Source organism: Carettochelys insculpta, chromosome 1 (assembly GCF_033958435.1).
Source record: "Carettochelys insculpta isolate YL-2023 chromosome 1, ASM3395843v1, whole genome shotgun sequence".
NCBI lineage: Eukaryota > Metazoa > Chordata > Testudines > Carettochelyidae > Carettochelys > Carettochelys insculpta.
In genome coordinates, this window is record NC_134137.1 from 6382590 (window position 1) to 6400840 (window position 18251).

The 18251-nt window shown below is 45.4% G+C and overlaps 1 protein-coding gene across 1 annotated transcript; it reads right to left on the reverse strand.

Annotated features, from left to right (window-relative positions):
* Positions 1 to 16075: 16075 nt before the first annotated feature.
* LOC142007616 (olfactory receptor 52M1-like) lies at positions 16076 to 17026 on the reverse strand. The gene has a single exon (XM_074984303.1). It carries the CDS (start codon positions 17024 to 17026, stop codon positions 16076 to 16078), a length of 951 nt encoding a protein of 316 aa, XP_074840404.1.
* Between the last annotated feature and the right edge of the window lie 1225 nt (positions 17027 to 18251).

Consider the following 18251-nt stretch of genomic DNA (forward strand, 5'->3'; position numbering starts at 1 on the left):
TTTCAAAACACAGGGGATCAGATTTTTCTCTCAGTTGTCAAACCAGTGTCAATCTGTAGTGATCCAGTGAAAACAGAATTTGAGAGCAGTAACTCACTTTTGTACGACCCTTTCCTGGGGTGACTTCCCTCGTGACACAGATACCTATTGCACATGCTTTGGCTATGCTTCCTAGCTGAACAGAGGAGTTGCTGAATTTCAGAACCTGAACAAAGCAACGGAAAAACTGCAAAACCCAAAATAAGGACTCTACTGAGGCAAATAGAAGGACACAGAAAGAGAAAAGGAACTCATCTTCAAACAGCTATTTGTCTAAACTATTCCCAGTACAGGTCTAGTTCCAATTTTACTGGGTAAAAACCCTGGGTGCTTTTTGCAGTATTAAACAGAGTTACTATACTGATGCATTTCTGACCAGGTAGTTCTTGACTTAATTGCTGGCACAGACCACAACCTCCCAGCACCAACCGTAATGCAGAAATGCGCAACTCACCAAAACTCCACTCAGCAGAGAGATGAAATTTCCTCACTGTCGCAGATCATCTGAGCCCTGAGAATCGGCGTGTGAATCTCCTGTATCTGACACTTGCCTTCCTGGGCAGAGGCATTTATAATTCTCTTTGCCAGTCCCTGTGGACTCTCAGAGCTCCCAGAGGAGTCCTTCGGCTCTGTGAAATACAGAAAATAGACCCTGTAGAAGGCTTAGATTGAGAGTCTCCCCTGCAAGAGAAGAAATGAACCACTGATCTCAGGGGGTTGTACTTCCAGGGCAACTCGAGTCTCGCTGAGTATTCAGCCTAACTATTGTGAAAGGCTTTCTTTTTGCATGCAGTGCACTGCCACCTGCACACCTATGGGAATGCTGACACAAGATACAGGACCAGAGACCATTTTCAAATGCCTAGAACAGCGTAATGCTGCATATGGCCCATACACAAGCACTTTACATTCCATTCATCTGCGAAATTCAAAGCCATCTTATGGGCCCAAGTGCCGTGATACTGAACTGACGCCAGCTGTAAGGCTTTTGTCTCCCAGTGTTCTAGCACACATGGCATTTGTCAGAATCCCTTTCAGATGTCCAAAGTGAATACCTATCTGAAAGCTCTCAACTCATCAACTCCATGGTTTTGTTGTTTTTTTTTGCACTGGGGAAGCATCAAAGTTCAACACTTCCTTGTTCCTTTGGAAATCAGGGCAGATGGGTTGTACTTTCCTGCCTCAGAACTAGGCCCATGGGACATCCCAACTCATGGTGTTTCCTTCACCTCTCTCAGAGCCTAATATCCTGGAGTTCATCTCACATCACAGCCCACATTTTTGGAAGGAAATGTCTTGAACTAATGAATACTGATGAACCTGAGGGGTGAAATCTCAGCACAGTGCCTGATATGTTGCTCTGGGGTAATATAAGTATATTGGTGTTTTAGGTAGCTCTGCCCTGCTGGGGTGAGAGAAAATAATTGTAAAGGAATCAAATGACAGCAACACCTGGATAGTCTGTTCAGGCCCTGGACCCTCCTCAATATTGGCCCCATGGGCACCTGAGGGCCTCATTTGGGCCAGTGAGGATATGAATGTGATGAGTTATCATCCCTTGGGCACAGTCTGGGTTTTGTGAGAGCAGCTGTGCCCATTGGCACTGACAGTCCTTGTGGGACTGGTAGGAAATTGTGAGGGTGGCCCAACTCCCTGACCCCAGAAGAGGTGGGGTTAAGGGCAGAAGAGGCGGGGTTTAGGGCAGTGAGCTCTTCCCTTTCAGCACGTGCAGACTCGCAATGCAGGGCTCTGCGGTATTTCAAAGGTTCCCAGAACTCTGACCACTGCTGCTACTGAAGTAGTCACTGAAGCTCTGGAGCTTGGCAATGCCAGACCGGGGGGCAGTTCAACGTCAAAGTAAGGTGTGTTTAGATGATCCACATCCCGCAACTTCAAAATAGTGGGGTCCTCCATGGCAGCCATCAGCTGAGGGATTGAGAGACGCTCTGTCCAGCCCCTGTGGGGCTCTATGGTCACCACAGGCAGCAGCCCTTGGCCCAGGGCTTCTGGCTGCCACTGCTGCAGCTGGGGGTCCATGTTGCATACACAGGGTCTGCAACTGGTTGTTGGTTCTGTGGATCTCATGCTGTGCAAGGCAAGTGTGTCTGGGAGGGGCCCTTTAAGGGAGTGGCTTGGGGCTTTGCTGGCCCCTTATTTCGACGGGGAGCACTTGTGTGTGTGGATGCTCCACAATTCCTTCTGGGGCAGCTCCTTTCGATGTTCCCTGTGGCTACTTCTACGTGAAATATCGACGGCACCAGCCCTGGAGGACGTGTAGACGATACGCGTCGAAGTAGCCTATTTTGATGTCCTTACTTTGAAATAGGCTACTTCGACATAGTGTTCTAGTGTAGACGTAGCTAACATTAGTTATCATTGAGATAGATGTGACACTCATCATTATTTCCTATGATCTGATCATCAGGGCTGTCCTCCAGATGCCCTCCAAGAAAGCCCACCACAAAGCCCTCAACACCTGCACAGTTCACATCTGTGTGATGCTGATTTCTTACAGTTCCTGCCTCTTTTCCAGCCTGTCATATCGGTTTGGTCAGGGAATCCCTCCTCACATTTGCAGCATCTTGGATAACTTCTATATCACTGTCCCACTTATGCTGAACCCTATCATTTATGGGGTCAAAACCAAAGAGCTTCGTGACAAGGTGGGCAAATATACCTGCAAAATATGATCACCTGTAGCCACTAACTTTAAAGATCAGTTACAACAAGGGGAAATATAGCTCATTAATTTAGGTTGCTCTCTCCCAGTCTGGAGAAGTTCAGCAATGTGAACGTTGTCTTGGATATTCCTCACACCTAAATCCTTATCCCTCCATTATCAAGTACAGGTCTCTCCTTATCTGAGTTCCCTTCCTGCCACCATCTTTCCTAATGTCATCTGCCAGACCCAACTCACCTGCCACCACTGCACCCTGAGTCTGGCATCCAAACCACCAGAATAAGCTGCAGTTTTCTGAAGCAAGATTACTTTCTGCTGGACCCCATGTAAATGGGATTGTTGGTGAGTTGAATGAACTGAATTCAGGCTTTCAGGTTGCCATTGACAAAATAATTACATTGTTATGCTATATAGAGTGATACAATGAACAAAATGTACCTCCTTTTTTCATATGGATTTGTACAGGAAGTATGGAATATAAACAAAATATTTCAGTCAAATGTGCTGCTACAGGCAATCTGATGCAGGAATTGAGGATTTTCCTCTAAAAAACTTTTGGTGAGAGTTGTGAATTTATATTTTGTTTACTGCACTACCCTGAGTGTGAGCGGTTGCAAGCCTAGAACATGATTAGGCCAGTAGCAACCATATAGTATGCACTCATCCACCTTGAATAAATAAAACAGATCATCACATATTTTCCAGTAAAGTGAAAGCTACTCTTTTAGTTGTAAGGTTGAAATCTACAGAAGAGTTTATGCTCAACAGAATGGAAAGGTAGGAAGTCATGAATGAATGCCTGCAAAGGGTTAAACAAATAGTGAATGGGTTCTCTTTTGGCAAGCAGCCAGGTGAGCCAATCGGAAGAGAGAGGGATCTTTGAATTGAAGCAGTTGCCTACTGAGTGGATCTTTTCCTTCTCTGGAGTGCAGAGAGAACAAGATGTTTAATCCTGAGCAGGCTTAAGGAATCCAGTAAATATTTGGTCCACAACATGACCTGGGCACACATATGTAAATAGAAAGGACATGTTGTGATGTGGGTATATTTATTTTCAGTTTGGTGAGAAACATCGTAGGGTGGTTGGTTTATTCCCCACCTTCCTCTGCACTTTTATCTACCTCCTTTTTTAGCTGTTTTGTAATACCTGGTGTGTTCTAAACCATTTGTTTGTGTCTGTCTGTGTAAAATCTAATGAACTGCACCGTTGAAGGAGAGTGTGTTTGGGTTAGTCCTGACATTGACTGGAGTGAAATAATTGAGTTACTGCTCCAGGGTGGGGTTTCTGAAACCCTTGGATTACAGATGCCTGTGTTAAACAATGCCATCCCCTGGAAGTCGGATGGGAGGCTGCCAGAATAATATGCTTCTACCAAAGGAATGTTTTGAGCATAAGCAGACATAGACGAAGATCAGGATTCTCACAGCAGATCCACTCTAAGGAAAAGTTGCTGTGGTGCTATGAGGCTGTGTAATTGAACTGCCATAGCCCCTCTTAGCAAGTCAGTGGCCATATTGTAGAAGCACAGTGCAGTGTCCCCCGGTCAAGTCCTGCCTCTTGGATAAAATTATTTAATAGTTTAGAAAGCTCTTTATCAGTTGCTCATGTTGAAAAAAAATAAATTACTCTTTTAATTCTATCATTGTAGCAAAATGAATATACAGGAGCAGTTGTGCAGCATTTATTACACGCTAGAATCTCAGAGCTATGAATGCCTTAAGAATGGAAGTTATTTGTAATTCTGAACAAAACTTTATGGGTTTACTGAAAAATGTTCACAACTGAACACTGACAATACAGCATTGTAACTTCACTGTACAGAGGAAAAATGCTTCCTTCCCTTTATTAATACAAGTTGAACCTCTCTAATTTGGCAGTGTCTGGTCTGGCAACATCTTTGTCTAGCATGATCTTAGTTAGCCAGATATCATAGAATGATAGAACGATAGAAGAGTAGGACTGGAAGGGACCTGGAGAGGCCATCGAGTCCAGCCCCCTGCCCTCATGGCAGGACCAACCACTTTCTAGACCATCCCTGAAAGCCATCTATCTAACCTCTTCTTAAATATCTCCAGTGATGGAGATTCTACCACCTCCCTTGGCAATTCGTTCCAGTGTTTGATCACCCTGACAGTTAGGAACTTTTTCCTAATGTCCAACCTGAACCTCCCCTGCTGCAATTTCAGTCCATTGCCTCTTGTACTATCCTCAGAGGCAAGGAAGAACAAGTTCCCTCCCACTGCCTTATGACACCCTTTTACATACCTGAAAACTGCTATCATGTCCCCCCTCAATCTTCTCTTTTCCAAACTAAACAAGCCCAATTCTTTCAGCCTTTCTTCATAGGTCATGTTCTCTAGACCTTTGATCATTCATGTTGCTCTCCTCTGGACCCTCTCCAATTTCTCCACATCCTTCCTGAACTGCGGTGCCCAGAACTGGACACAATACTCCAGCTGAGGCCTAACCAGAGCAGAGTAGAGCGGGAGAATGACTTCTCGTGTCTTGTTCACGACACACCTGTTAATGCATCCCAGAATCAAGTTTGCCTTTTTCGCAACAGCATCACACTGTTGACTCATATTTAGCTTGTGGTCCACTATAACACCTAGATCCCTTTCTGCTGTACTCATTCCTAGGCAGTCCTTTCCCATTCTGTATGTGTGACACTGATTGTTCCTTCCTAAGTGGAGCACTTTGCATTTGTACTTATTAAACTTCATCCTGTTTACCTCAGACCATTTCTCCAGTTTATCCAAATCCTTTTGAATTATGACCCTATCCTCCAAAGAAGTTGCAACCCCTCCCATCTTGGTATCATCTGCAAACTTAATAAGTGTACTTTCTATGTCAATATCTAAATTGTTAATGAATATATCGAACAGAACCAGTCCTAAAACAGACCCCTGCGGAACCCCACTAGTTATACTTTTCCAGCAGGATTGAAAACCTTTAATAACTACTCTCTGGGTACAGTTATCCAGTCAGTTGTTCACCCACCTTATAGTAGCCCCATCTAAGTTGTATTTGAGTAGTATATTGATAAGTATATTATGTGAGACCGTGTCAAATGCTTTACTGAAGTCTAGGTATATCACATCCACCGCTTCTCCCTTATCCACAAGACTCATTATTCTATCAAAGAAAGCTGTTAGTTTGGTTTGACGTGATCTGTTTTTAACAAAACCATGCTGGCTGTTCCCTAGCACCTCACCACCTTCCAAATGCTTGCAGATGATTTCTTTGATGACCTGCTCCATTATCTTTCCTGGCACAGAAGTTAAGCTGAATGGCCTGTATTTTCCCGGGTTATTCTTCTTCCCCTTTTTATAAATGGGCACTATATTTGCCCTTTTCCAGTCTTCTGAAATCTCTCCCGTCTCCCATGATTTTCCAAAAATGATTGCTAAAGGCTCAGATACCTCTTCTATCAGGTCCTTAAGGATTCTAGGATGCATTTCACCAGGCCCTGGTGATTTGCAGACATCTAATTTTTCTAAGTAAATTTTAATTTGTTCTTTTCTTATTTCAACTTCTAAACCTACCCCTTTTTCACTCACATTCTCTATGTCAGGCATTCCTTCAGATTTCTCAGAAAAGACAGAAAGAAAGAAATCATTAAACATCTCTACCTTTTCCAAATTCCCTGTTACTGTTTCTCCCTCGTCACTGACCAATGGCCCTACCCTCTCCTTGGTCCTCCTCTTGTTACCAATGTGTTTGTATAAAGCCTTCTTGTTTCCTTTTATGCTTGTAGCTAGTTTGAGCTCATTTTGTGCCTTAGCCTTTCTAATCTTGCTCCTGCACGCTCGTGTTGTTTGCTTATATTCATCCTTCGTAACTTGTCCTAGTTTCCATTTGTTATACGATTCCTTTTTTAGTTTGAGATCATGCAAGATCTGGTTAAGCCAAGGTGGTCTTTTGCCATGTTTTCGATCTTTCCTACACAGCGGGATAGCTTGCTTTTGGGCCCTTAATAATGTCCCTTTGAAAAACTGCCAACTCTCCTCAGCCGTTTTTCCCCTCAGTTTAGCTTCCCATGGGACCTTACCTACCAGCTGTCTGAGTTTAACAAAATCTGCCTTCCTGAAATCCGTTATCTGTATTGTACTGTTTTCCCTTCTACCCTTCCTTAGAATTGTGAAGTCTATGATCTCATGATAACTTTCACCCAAGCATCCTTCCACTTTTAAATTCTCAATAATGTCCTCCCTATTTGCTAAAATTAAATCTAGAACAGCTTCCCCTCTGGTAGCTTTTTCAACCTTTTGGAATAAAAAGTTGTTTGCAATGCAATCCAAGAATTTATTGGACAGTCTGTCCCCTGCTATATTAGTTTCCCAACATATACCTGGATAGTTGAAGTCCCCCATCACCACCAAATTCTGGGCCCTGGATGATTTTGTTAGCTGTTTAAAGAAAGCCTCATCCACCTCTTCCACCTGGCTAGGGGGACTGTAGTAGACTCCTAGTAGGACCTCATCCTTGTTTTTTACTCCTCTGAGTCTAACCCAGAGACTTTCAACCCGTCCATCTCCTACGTCCGTCTCCACCTCTGTCCAAGTGTGTACATTTTTAATATACAAGGCAACACCTCCTCCCTTCTTTCCCTGTCTGTCCTTCCTAAGCAGGCTGTACCCTTCAATACCAACATTCCAATCATGAGTATTATCCCACCAAGTTTCTGTGATGCCAACGATATCATTAGTTGTATTTGTTTATTAGTACTTCCAATTCTTCTTGTTTATTTCCCATACTTCTTGCATTTGTATATAGGCATCTCAGACATTGATTTGGTCTTGCATCCCAGTTTTGCCCTGGCCCTCTTTTCACTCTCCCAGTGTAGCCCATACTCCCTCCCATTTCAAATTCATCTCCCATGTATTCATGCTGTCCACTTACCTGCAGGCTTTGCTCCCCTGCCCTCGTCGAACCTAGTTTAAAGCCCTCCTCACTAGGTTAGCCAGCCTGTGTCCGAATATGGTCTTCCCCCTCCTCGAAAGGTGAACGCCATCTCTGCCTAGCAGTCCTTCCCGGAAAAGGATCCCGTGGTCAAGGAAACCAAAGCCTTCCTGGCGACACCATCTACGCAACCAAGCATTCACCTCTAGGATACACCTGTCTCTGCCTGGGCCCCTACCTCTGACAGGCAGGATTGAAGAGAATACCACCTGCACCCCAAACCCCATGACCCGCGCCCCCAGAGCCCTGAAGTCACTCTTGACCTGCTCAGCGTCACACCTTGCAGTATCATTTGTGCCCACATGGATGAGAAGCATGGGATAGTGGTCAGAGGGCCGGATAATCCTCGACAATGTCCACTTATCAGAGTTGTAGCCAAGTTTCCCATGGTCAGTATCCTATAAGGAGATATATATTGCATTTAGAGCTTGTAAACCTATCTATTCTTCTTAATCTTTCACTGTTTAGCAGTGATGCAGGAAGCGTACTAGCTTTAGCGTTTCTTTATATATTTATGTCGGTGTAACTATATAGAAATTTCCAGACAGATATTTAGGTAAGTGTAATCATACCTGCATTTCCAGACCATTCAGCTCAGCTACTTTACCTGCAAAGGGACAAAAGGGACCAGTATGCTTATGTAAATATCTGCATTTATCTTGTGGGATATCAGTAGAAGTGACCAGTGTGAGGATGTAGAATAGAACATTGATCTTATGTGTTATCCGAAGGTGCAAAACTACAATGCACCTGTCAGAATGATCATCCTGTTTACTGTCAAATAGAGGCAAGGGTCACCAAAGGTCATCAGGTGCTTCTTGGCATTTTAACTTCAGATGCTCATGTTAGGCATTCGTTCACGAGGCTGTGAAGTGACATCTTGGCTGCGTCTACACGTGCACGCTACTTCGAAGTAGCGGCAGTAACTTCGAAATAGCGCCCGTCACGTCTACACGTGTTGGGCGCTATTTCGAAGTTGAAATCGACGTTAGGCGGCGAGACGTCGAAGTCGCTAACCCCATGAGCGGATGGGAATAGCGCCCTACTTCGACGTTCAACATCGAAGTAGGGACGTGTAGACGATCCGCGTCCCGCAACATCGAAATAGCGGGGTCCTCCATGGCGGCCATCAGCTGGGGGGTTGAGAGATACTCTCTCTCCAGGCCTTGCGGGGCTCTGTGGTCACCGTGGGCAGCAGCCCTTAGCCCAGGGCTTCTGGCTGCTGCTGCTGCAGCTGGGGGTCCGTGCTGCATATACAGGGTCTGCAACTAGTTGTTGGCTCTGTGTATCTTTCACTGTTTAATGAAAGTGTGTCTGGGAGGGGCCCTTTAAGGGAGCGGCTTGCTGTTGAGTCCGCCCCGTGACCCTGTCTGCAGCTGTGCCTGGCTCCCTTATTTCGATGTGTGCTACTTTGCCGTGTAGACGTTCCCTCGTTGTGCCTATTTCGATGTTGGGCTGAGCAACGTCGAAGTTGAACATCGACGTTGCCAGCCCTGGAGGACGTGTAGACGTTATTCATCGAAATAGTCTATTTCGATGTCGCAACATCGAAATAAGCTATTTCGAAATTGGGTGCACGTGTAGACGTAGCCCTTATGTATAGTCATAAGAGTGTCTTAGTTTTTTCCCCAGTCAGATGTGTGTACCTCAATATCTTTGAGTGTGAAAGTCAGGTTTTGGTTTTGGAGGCACCTATTGAGGTTAGTGGTTTATGAGATTCAAAGTACCCCTGGGTTGGCTGGTTGGTTTCTTTGGGACAGAGGGGTGGCAAATGTGTCATTACACTGTGACAAGTTTCATATATACAGCACGTTTCTACAATTTGCTGATCTTTCTCATTCTGCCCCAGCAATGCATTTCCTTGGCTAGAAATACTACAATGGGTGACTAGGGATGGCTCATTTAGAATCATAGACTCCTAGGGCTGGAAGAGACCTCAGGAGGTCATCAAGTCCAGTGCCCTGCCCAAAGCAGGACCAACCCCAACTAAATCATCCCATCCAGGACTTTGTCAAGCCAGGACTTAAAAACCTCTAGGGATGGAGAATCCACCACCTGCCTCACTAACTAATTCCAGTGCTTCAGCACCCTCCTAGTGAAATACGTTTTCCTAATATTCAACTTATACCACTCTCACTGTAATTTGAGACCATTGCTCCTTGTTCTGCCCTCTGTCACCACTGATAACAGCCTCTCTTCATCCTCTTTAGAGCCCTCCTTTAGGGAGCTGAAGGCTGCTATCGAATTGCCCCTCACTCTTCTATTGTACAAACTAAATAAGCCCATATCCCTCAGCTCCTCCTTATAGGTCATCTGCTTCAACCCTCTAGTCATTTTGATTGTCCTCCACTGGACCCTCTCCAATGAATTCACATTCTTCCTATACTGAGGGAATGAGAACTGCATGCAGTATTCCAGATGTGGCCTCACCAGTGCCAAATAAAGGGAATAGTAACTTCTCCAGGTCTACTGGAAAAGTGCCTCCTAATGGACCCCGACGTGACATTAGCCTTCTTCTCTAAAAATGCAGAATGTTTACTCCCATTCAGTCTCTCACGCACTGTCATCCACAGGTCCTTTGCTTCTGCACCGCTGCTTAGCACATTCAGAGAGAAAACTAATATTATACATGAAGTAAAATTGCATAATTAAAGTAGGTTTTGGGGGGGAAAGTCAGGAAGACAGTGGTACAAACACACAAGTAAAGTGTAAGGAAATCAAACACATAAGAAGTTTGTGAACATCCTGAAGTGAACGTGTATCACATTGCAAATAATTGTGTGTGCACAGTTCTTAAAATAGGGGTCACAGAAAGTGTGGTTTGACATTATTTATGAAGGACCATCTCGTAGTCGTATGCATTGTGGCCCTTGAATTATTGCATTTTTTTTATTGAATTCAGAAAAAATGGCTCTTTTTGCTAGTTTGGTTGCCTACCTCTGGCCTACGTCTTTGGCCTCCCACCAGACCATTGCCACAAGAGCTTATGTTTCAGGCCCTCTTCCTACATATATAACACGAGGGAGACAAGGTTGCTAAATGTGTCACTAAGCTTGAAATTCTGTGCGTGATTTATATGACTCCTGATGAGCAGAGGATGACCACTGTAGTTACCTGCTTAACTGGTAAAGCAACTGATTATTGATATGACCAAAACAATGCCAACTGAGAATGCTTTAGATTCAAAGTGATAGTTTCTAATATACTTTAGATTACCCTGGTCACATAAGCTGTGTCTACACGTGCACGCTACTTCGAAGTGGCGGCACTAACTTCGAAATAGCGCCCGTCGCGGCTACACGCGTCGGTCACTATTTTGAAGTTAACTTCGACGTTAGGCGGCGAGACGTCGAAGTCGCTAACCTCATGAGGGGATCGGAATAGCGCCCTACTTCGACGTTCAACGTCGAAGTAGGGACCGTGTAGACGATCCGCGTCCCGCAACGTCGAAATTGCCGGGTCCTCCATGGAGGCCATCAGCTGGGGGGTTGAGAGATGCTCTCTCTCCAGCCCCTGCGGGGCTCTATGGTCACCGTGGGCAGCAGCCCTTAGCCCAGGGCTTTTGGCTGCTGCTGCGGCAGCTGGGGATCCATGCTGCATGCACAGGGTCTGCAACCAGTTGTCGTCTCTGTGGATCTTGTGTTGTTTAGTGCAACTGTGTCTGGGAGGGGCCCTTTAAGGGAGCGGCTTGCTGTTGAGTCCGCCCTGTGACCCTGTCTGCAGCTGTTTCTGGCACCCTTATTTCGATGTGTGCTACTTTGGAGTGTAGACGTTCCCTTGCAGCGCCTATTTCGATGTGGTGCCGCGCAACGTCGAAGTTGAACATCGACGTTGCCAGCCCTGGAGGACGTGTAGACGTTATTCATCGAAATAGCCTATTTCGATGTTGCTACATCGAAATAAGCTATTTCGATGTTGGCTTCACGTGTAGACGTAGCCATACAGAGTGAAATTCAAGGTGCTAGTATGAGTAATGTGGACTATATAAAGTGATAGACTTGGTGGGAAGGTGACTTGGAAGTTTCACTGATATCTCACCTTGTTGCTGATGGGCAGTTCTTAAAGGCATGTAAAGATGCTGTAAAGCAGTGTCTGTTGGACTCAAAAGGTGAAAACTGCAGAGGTGACTTCTCTAGCTGATGACTTTGAGTAGACACAGTCATCTGCTGTGACTAAACCCCCACCAGAGGGATGTAAACTTGGCCAGAAACCACTGCTCCGCTTTACCGTATTTCTCTAATCCCAACCCAAATCTCCTGTAAACACAGAAGAGGCCAAAACGTGCTGACATTGTTATTCCACTGATCACCTGAGGAATAAATACTTGGTGCTGAGAAGAAGCAAAGAGCTGTGACCCTGAGCACAGGAGACCCTCAGGCACCGGAACTGACAGCCTCCATGGGCACGGGGGTGGGGAGGCTTTTCGATCCTAGAATGAGCAGAACCTCAAGTGGGAGGGGCAGCAGCCCTCAGAGACACACAGAGCACATGTTGTGGTGCTCCAGTGGAGATTTAAAGGGCTTAGGGCTCCAGCCACTACTGAAGCTTGGAGCCCTGCGCTCCTTTCAGTCACCACACCCCAGCTCCACTGCCACCTTTGCCCCTTTCTGCCTGCCCTAAGGCACCTGTCAGTTGTTATACGGGCTTTGTAAAATGAGCCTGTGCATAGCCAAGCATGGAACACATCACAGCCATCAGCATTAATAGAAGGGAATGCCGTGGCTGGGAAGACATAGGAACAGAAATTTTGGTGGGTAAGTGGAGTCCAGTGCAGGAACATGACACAGTGTCAGGACAGATGTCAGAGCTTGTGTTTAGTAGGAGGTTACAAAATCCTTGTGATTGTGGCTAAAGAGCACATAGAACCATGAGCTTGGAAGCTGTTTTAACATGGGCGGGGGGTACAAGAGGATAACTCTATCGACAAGCTAATTGGCAATGAATTCTTGTGAGTAGCTTGGGCTGTTAACATGTCTGCCTGGATCAAGAAGGAGCATTCTGCTGGGATCCCAGAGAGAAAAGGGAAAGTGCCAATAACTGTTAATGTCATGGGGGTAATTCTCCCCAGTTCCTCTGCAGCCGGGGGGAGCTGTATGCTTCCAGGGGTGGGCTGGTTAAGGGCAGTTGCTAAAAGCAGTGTCTCCTCAGGACGGGAAGGATATATGATACCGTACCCTATAGTCCTCTCAGTTTGCCTATGGCAGATCATTGTCCTTAATTTCTTTGTCATTGAACAATATCCATTGTCTTGTTTACGAGTACCGTTGCGATCTGCTAAGTTAGCACATTGCCTTACTGGTGAATACGGATATCACAGGAGCTCCAAGGACAGAAGCACTGAGTGGCCTGGCCCTGGCCCATGTTGCTGAGGCAACAACTCTTCAACCTTCACTTAGCAACAGCCAGGTGACACTCCGAACCCTGACGTGAAGAACTCTGCTATCTGGACCTAGTCAGCAACTGTTGTGCCCCTTGTCCTAAGTGTGGCCACTGCCTGGGTCACCATGAATCCATCCTATCCCCAGTCCTCACAGCAAGTTATTCATCGGCACGACTAGTCGTGTCACTGAAATGACACATTCTGTGTCCTTCACAGACTTCCACGACATTTTCCCCTTCAGCCCAGGGACAGCAGAGCCAGAGCTGTCAGCCAGCTGTGTCCCCTGAGCTCTCAGCTGCCACAGGCAGCCATGGCTGCAGCAGCTCTGGGCCTCGTTGGGTGAGGGGTGGGACCCAGAGCTTCGAGCTGCCATAGGCCTCAGGGCCACTGAGGTGTCTGAGGCTGGGGCTGTAGCAGGGACTGCAGAGTTCTGTGACTCTGGGTTTGTGGTGCAGGATCCAGAGCTCTGAGGTTCTGTATCTGCACTGAGCAGCAAGGAGGTCTGAGCTGCTGCATGGCAGAGGCCACAGAGCTGTGAGCCGCAGCCGCAGCAGGTGCCAGACACTACCCCCTCAGAAAGTGGGCCTCAGGCTTTCATGTTCCTGGCTGGGCTTTAATCCTCCTCCTCCCAATAACCCTCCCCGCTAAAAGTCAAAGGTCAAGGGCGGCCATGAATTTTTGCTTGCTGTCCGTTACCTGTATATGATTTAACCAAAAAGACAGTTTCTTAATCTGGCCCATCTGGCGTGTTCCTTGTTCCTGAATAAAATTGTATCAGGGGCCAGAATACACTGATTCTTTATTTTCAGAGCATTACCCACAATAACTCCAAGACCTCTCTCCTCAGCATTAAAGGTTAATTTAGATCCCATGATGTCATGTAAACAATGGAAATTATCTTATCTAACGTGCCTCACTTTGCATTTCTCAACACTGAATTCTGTCATTTTGTTGCCCAGTCCGCCCAGTTTTGTGCAATCTCTGCATAATTCTTTTCCATCTGCTTTGGGCTGAACAATCTTGAATAGCTTTGTATCATCTGAAAACTTTGCAACCTCACCCTTCAGCATTTTCTACAGGTCACTTAGGAATGTGTTGACAAGTAGAGGTCCTCCTATATTGTCTGGTGTAGTGGTTTATTAAAGATCTTCTAATGCCATCTCAATCAGAGACAGTTTCTCAGGTTTGGCATCTAAAAAGAATGGCTCATGTTTGGGAATCTCCCTTACATCCTCAGGCATGAAGACCAAGGCAAAGTATTCATTTAACTCCTCCATAATGGCCTTATCACCCCGAATGCTCATTTAGCATCTCCATCATTCAGTGGCCTCGTCAACTGTTTATTGGGTTTCCTGCTTGTGAAGTATGTAAATCATTTGTTGTTCTAACCCTTTTTCTACTTGTTTTTCAAATTCTTTCTAATTCTATTTTCACACTTACAATGTGACATCATTAAATTGCACTCTCCTCTTGACATTTTACTGTTTCTCATCACATCAGAATGACGAAGTAGATCTTACCCACAAAAGCTCATTATCTAATAAATAAAATCAGTACTCATTAAGGTGCTACAGGACTGCTTTTTTTATGAAGCTACACAGCTACCCCTCTTTACCACGTCCTATTTGTATTTCAGCATTGTCTATCCTCCATTGACATGTTGCATATAAGTACTAGAGTACAGACCACTGTTCTTATCTAGTATGGCCATTCTGATATACTTATATAGACCCCAGGTACATGTGCCTCCTACTGTGGCCCACTGCATGCCAGTCCCCATCCTGAGCTGAGCTGGGACCCAGCAGTAATGAATGGACCCTCTATCCCAATGCACAGATAGCAATGCAGTTAGAATATAACTTAAAAATTTAAACATAATCCATGACTTGTGACAACATTTCAGAACATGTTAGCATTAGAGGTGAGCAGGTCTAATATTTATTTAAAATTATTTATTTTATATAGGAGTAAGATACAGTGCTCTTGTAAGCCAATTCCAAAGTTAGCTGCCAAAAAAACCTAGAGATTTCAGGAGCCTAAGTAAACCCTGGAATCATGGTTTAAATTTCATTTCCCACCACCAAAAACTTGAAATAGCCCACTCATAGCTGTGGGAGTCTGGAGGAGACAAAGAGCTGATCCAGAGAGTGAGAAAGGGAGAGGAAGTATGGAGCAAGCAACTGGAGGGTTTTGGGCTGCACAGAGAAAGCAGAGACAAGACTTCTTGGACGAAATCTGACAAAGGTTGATGTCTTAAGGATTTAGTTACAAGCAATAAGAATGGTGGCAACTGAATGAGTTTTCCATAAAATGTTTCACTCACCCCTTTGTCATGCTGACACAGCCCGGAAAGGTCAGGAAAGTGCCAATGTCTTACTATCTACAAGTGATACAAGAAAGAGGCCCCAGCCTCATGTTACTATGGAGGTCCACATGAAGCTTTACCAGTCAGTGAAAGCAGCAAGAGAAAACTTCAGGTCTTTTTACAGGGCGACCATCCATCCCGTTTGGCTGGGACAGCCCTGTATTTCAGGCACCAGAAAGACATCCTGACTGATTTTAACAAGGGGGATAATTGCTCCATATTTGGCCACCTACCGGTGCGCAGGTGCAGCTGTTGGCCAGAGAGCACGTGGAGAGCATGTACTTGTGCACTTTCAGGCCACACTGAGAGGGTGCCAGTAGGGGGTCCTGCAGACTTAGGGGTATAGTGGTGGCTGCCTCCTGGCCCTCTACTCCTCAGGGGAGCTGGGAAGGGCACAGGCATGGCTGGTGCCTCCTTTCCAGCTCCCCAAAGTGTGAGGAGCTGGGAGTCCACCTACCCAGCAACTGCTCGGTTCCCAGCTCCCTACACCTTAGGGGATTCTGGAGTGCACCAGCGGAACTGTCTCTCCATTCCTCATGCCCTGAGGTGTGGGTCAGCTGGGGAGGTCTTCCCGGGGTGGTAGCCCTTGGCAACTGCAGCTGGGAGCCACCCTTCTCCCCTTCCTACATTTGTAATAGGGACATTTAGTCACCCTATCTTTTTATGAGTAAAGAGCCAGAGCAACCTCTCCCGAATTTGCTTGGTTCTTACCCCATAGATGATGGGGTGTAGCATGGGGGGCACCACAAGGTACACATTTGCGAGAAGAATGAGGGCATGGAGGGGCACATCGCGACCAAACCGGTGCAGGACCGTGGAGAAGACATCTGGTATATAAAAGACTAAGATAGCACAAAGGTGAGAGCTGCAGGTCCCAAAAGTCTTGAGCCGGGCCTCCCTTGTATGGAGGCTGAGGATAGCCCTGAGGATTTGGCTATAGGACACTGCAATAAAAAACAGATCCAGACCAGTCACAAAGAATGTCACAGTGAGGCTGTAGTGACTACTGGCACGGATGTCAGCACAGGCCAGGGATACCACAGATATGTGTTTGCAGTATGAGTGGTGGATGATGTTGCTTCTGCAATATGGCCACTGGCTTGCTAGGAGGGGATATGGCAGTACAATTATACAGCCTCGTAGCACTACAACCAGGGCAATCTTGGCCACCACACGGTTTGTCAGGATGGTGGAATGTCTCAGGGGATCACAGATGGCCACATAGCGATCAAAAGCCATGGCCACAAAGATCCCAGACTCCATGACTGCAAAGCAGTTAAGTAAATACATCTGGGTGAGACAGGCACTGAAATATATCTCCCTAGAATTGAACCAGAAGATGCTCAGTGTTTTGGGCTGGATGGAAGTCGACAAGACCAGGTCAGTGATGGCCAACATGCAAAGGAAATAGTACATGGGCCCGTGTAAACTCGTCTCCCTCTTCACAATGAAGAGGATGGTGAAGTTCCCCCAAATTGCTATGACATAAATGGCACAGAAGGGGATGGAGATCCAGACATGGGCTGCCTCCAGGCCAGGAATGCCCAGCAGGATGAAGATGGATGGATTGGTGAGGTTGGTTGTGTCGGAATCTGACATGGAGTAGGGGAGAAGGTGTCCAACTCTGAGATGGAATGGTGTTCCCTTTATTTCCTGTCAATGGAATGGTGGTCCAAATACAATGTCTAGATGGAGAGAAAATGTAAGTATGAGACATTGGGTGCGTGTACTCTTGCATTCCTCTTTTGAAAGAAATATGAAAATGAGGTAAATCAAACATGCAAATCAGGCAAATTTGCATATCTGTTACCTCATTTGCATATTCTAATTTCAAAAGAGCCTCTTTCGCAAAAAGAAAGCCAGTGTAGACGTTGGTTTTTCAAAAGTAAACCCATCTTCGAAAGAATCCTTCTTCCCATTAAATACACTATTTACAATGTACACCATTTATAATGAACACTATTTACAATGTACATGACACTGTCGAACTGTTTAACCAACTCACAGGTAAAATTAACAAACAAATGGCAGCAAGCAATGAAATGGCAAAAAAGAAAGATAGCAAACAGGTTAAAAAAATTACATAGTGACTGAAAATGGCATAAACAAATTCACTGTTAGTACCAGTCAAATTAATGTTACTTCCAGTCCATTCGGTAGGTTACTTAAAAAAATAACAGCCATAAAAAAAACAGTTAAAGCTACATCAAACAACCAACAGAAAAGTATCAGAGGGGTAGCCGTGTTAGTCTGGATCTGTAACAGCAACGAAGGGTCCTGTGGCACCTTATAGACTAACAGAAAAGTTTTGAGCATGAGCTTTCGTGATGAAGTGAGTCTGTGCTCACGAAAGCTCATGCTCAAAACTTTTCTTTTAGTCTATAAGGTGCCACAGAACCAACAGAAAAGATAACTAATAATATGAACAGGCAGTATTGTTCAGTAACTAATTACAAAACATTATATATAAAGGCTTCATTGCAATGTCACTACTCCAAATTAATCTTTTACTTCTCACATACATAATTCTACAGGGCACAGTATTACAATTCCCATCCCAATAAACACAAGTCATGTCTACACGAGCCCAAAACTTCGAAATGGCCATGTGAAGTTTACTAATGAAGCGCTGAAATACATATTCAGCGCCTCATTAGCATGCGGGCGGCCGCAGCACTTTGAAATTGCCATGACTCGCTGCTGCGCGGCTCATCCAGACAGGGCTCCTTTTGGAAAGGCCCCCGGAAACTTCAGAATTCCCTTATTCCTATCCTGTTTCGAAGTTCTGGGCTAATGTAGACATATCCATAGTAACTGTAAATTC

What these genes read in the sequence shown, in the direction of transcription:
- LOC142007616 (XM_074984303.1), bottom strand. Translation starts at nt 17,026, where the DNA reads ATGTCAGATTCCGACACAACCAACCTCACCAATCCATCCATCTTCATC.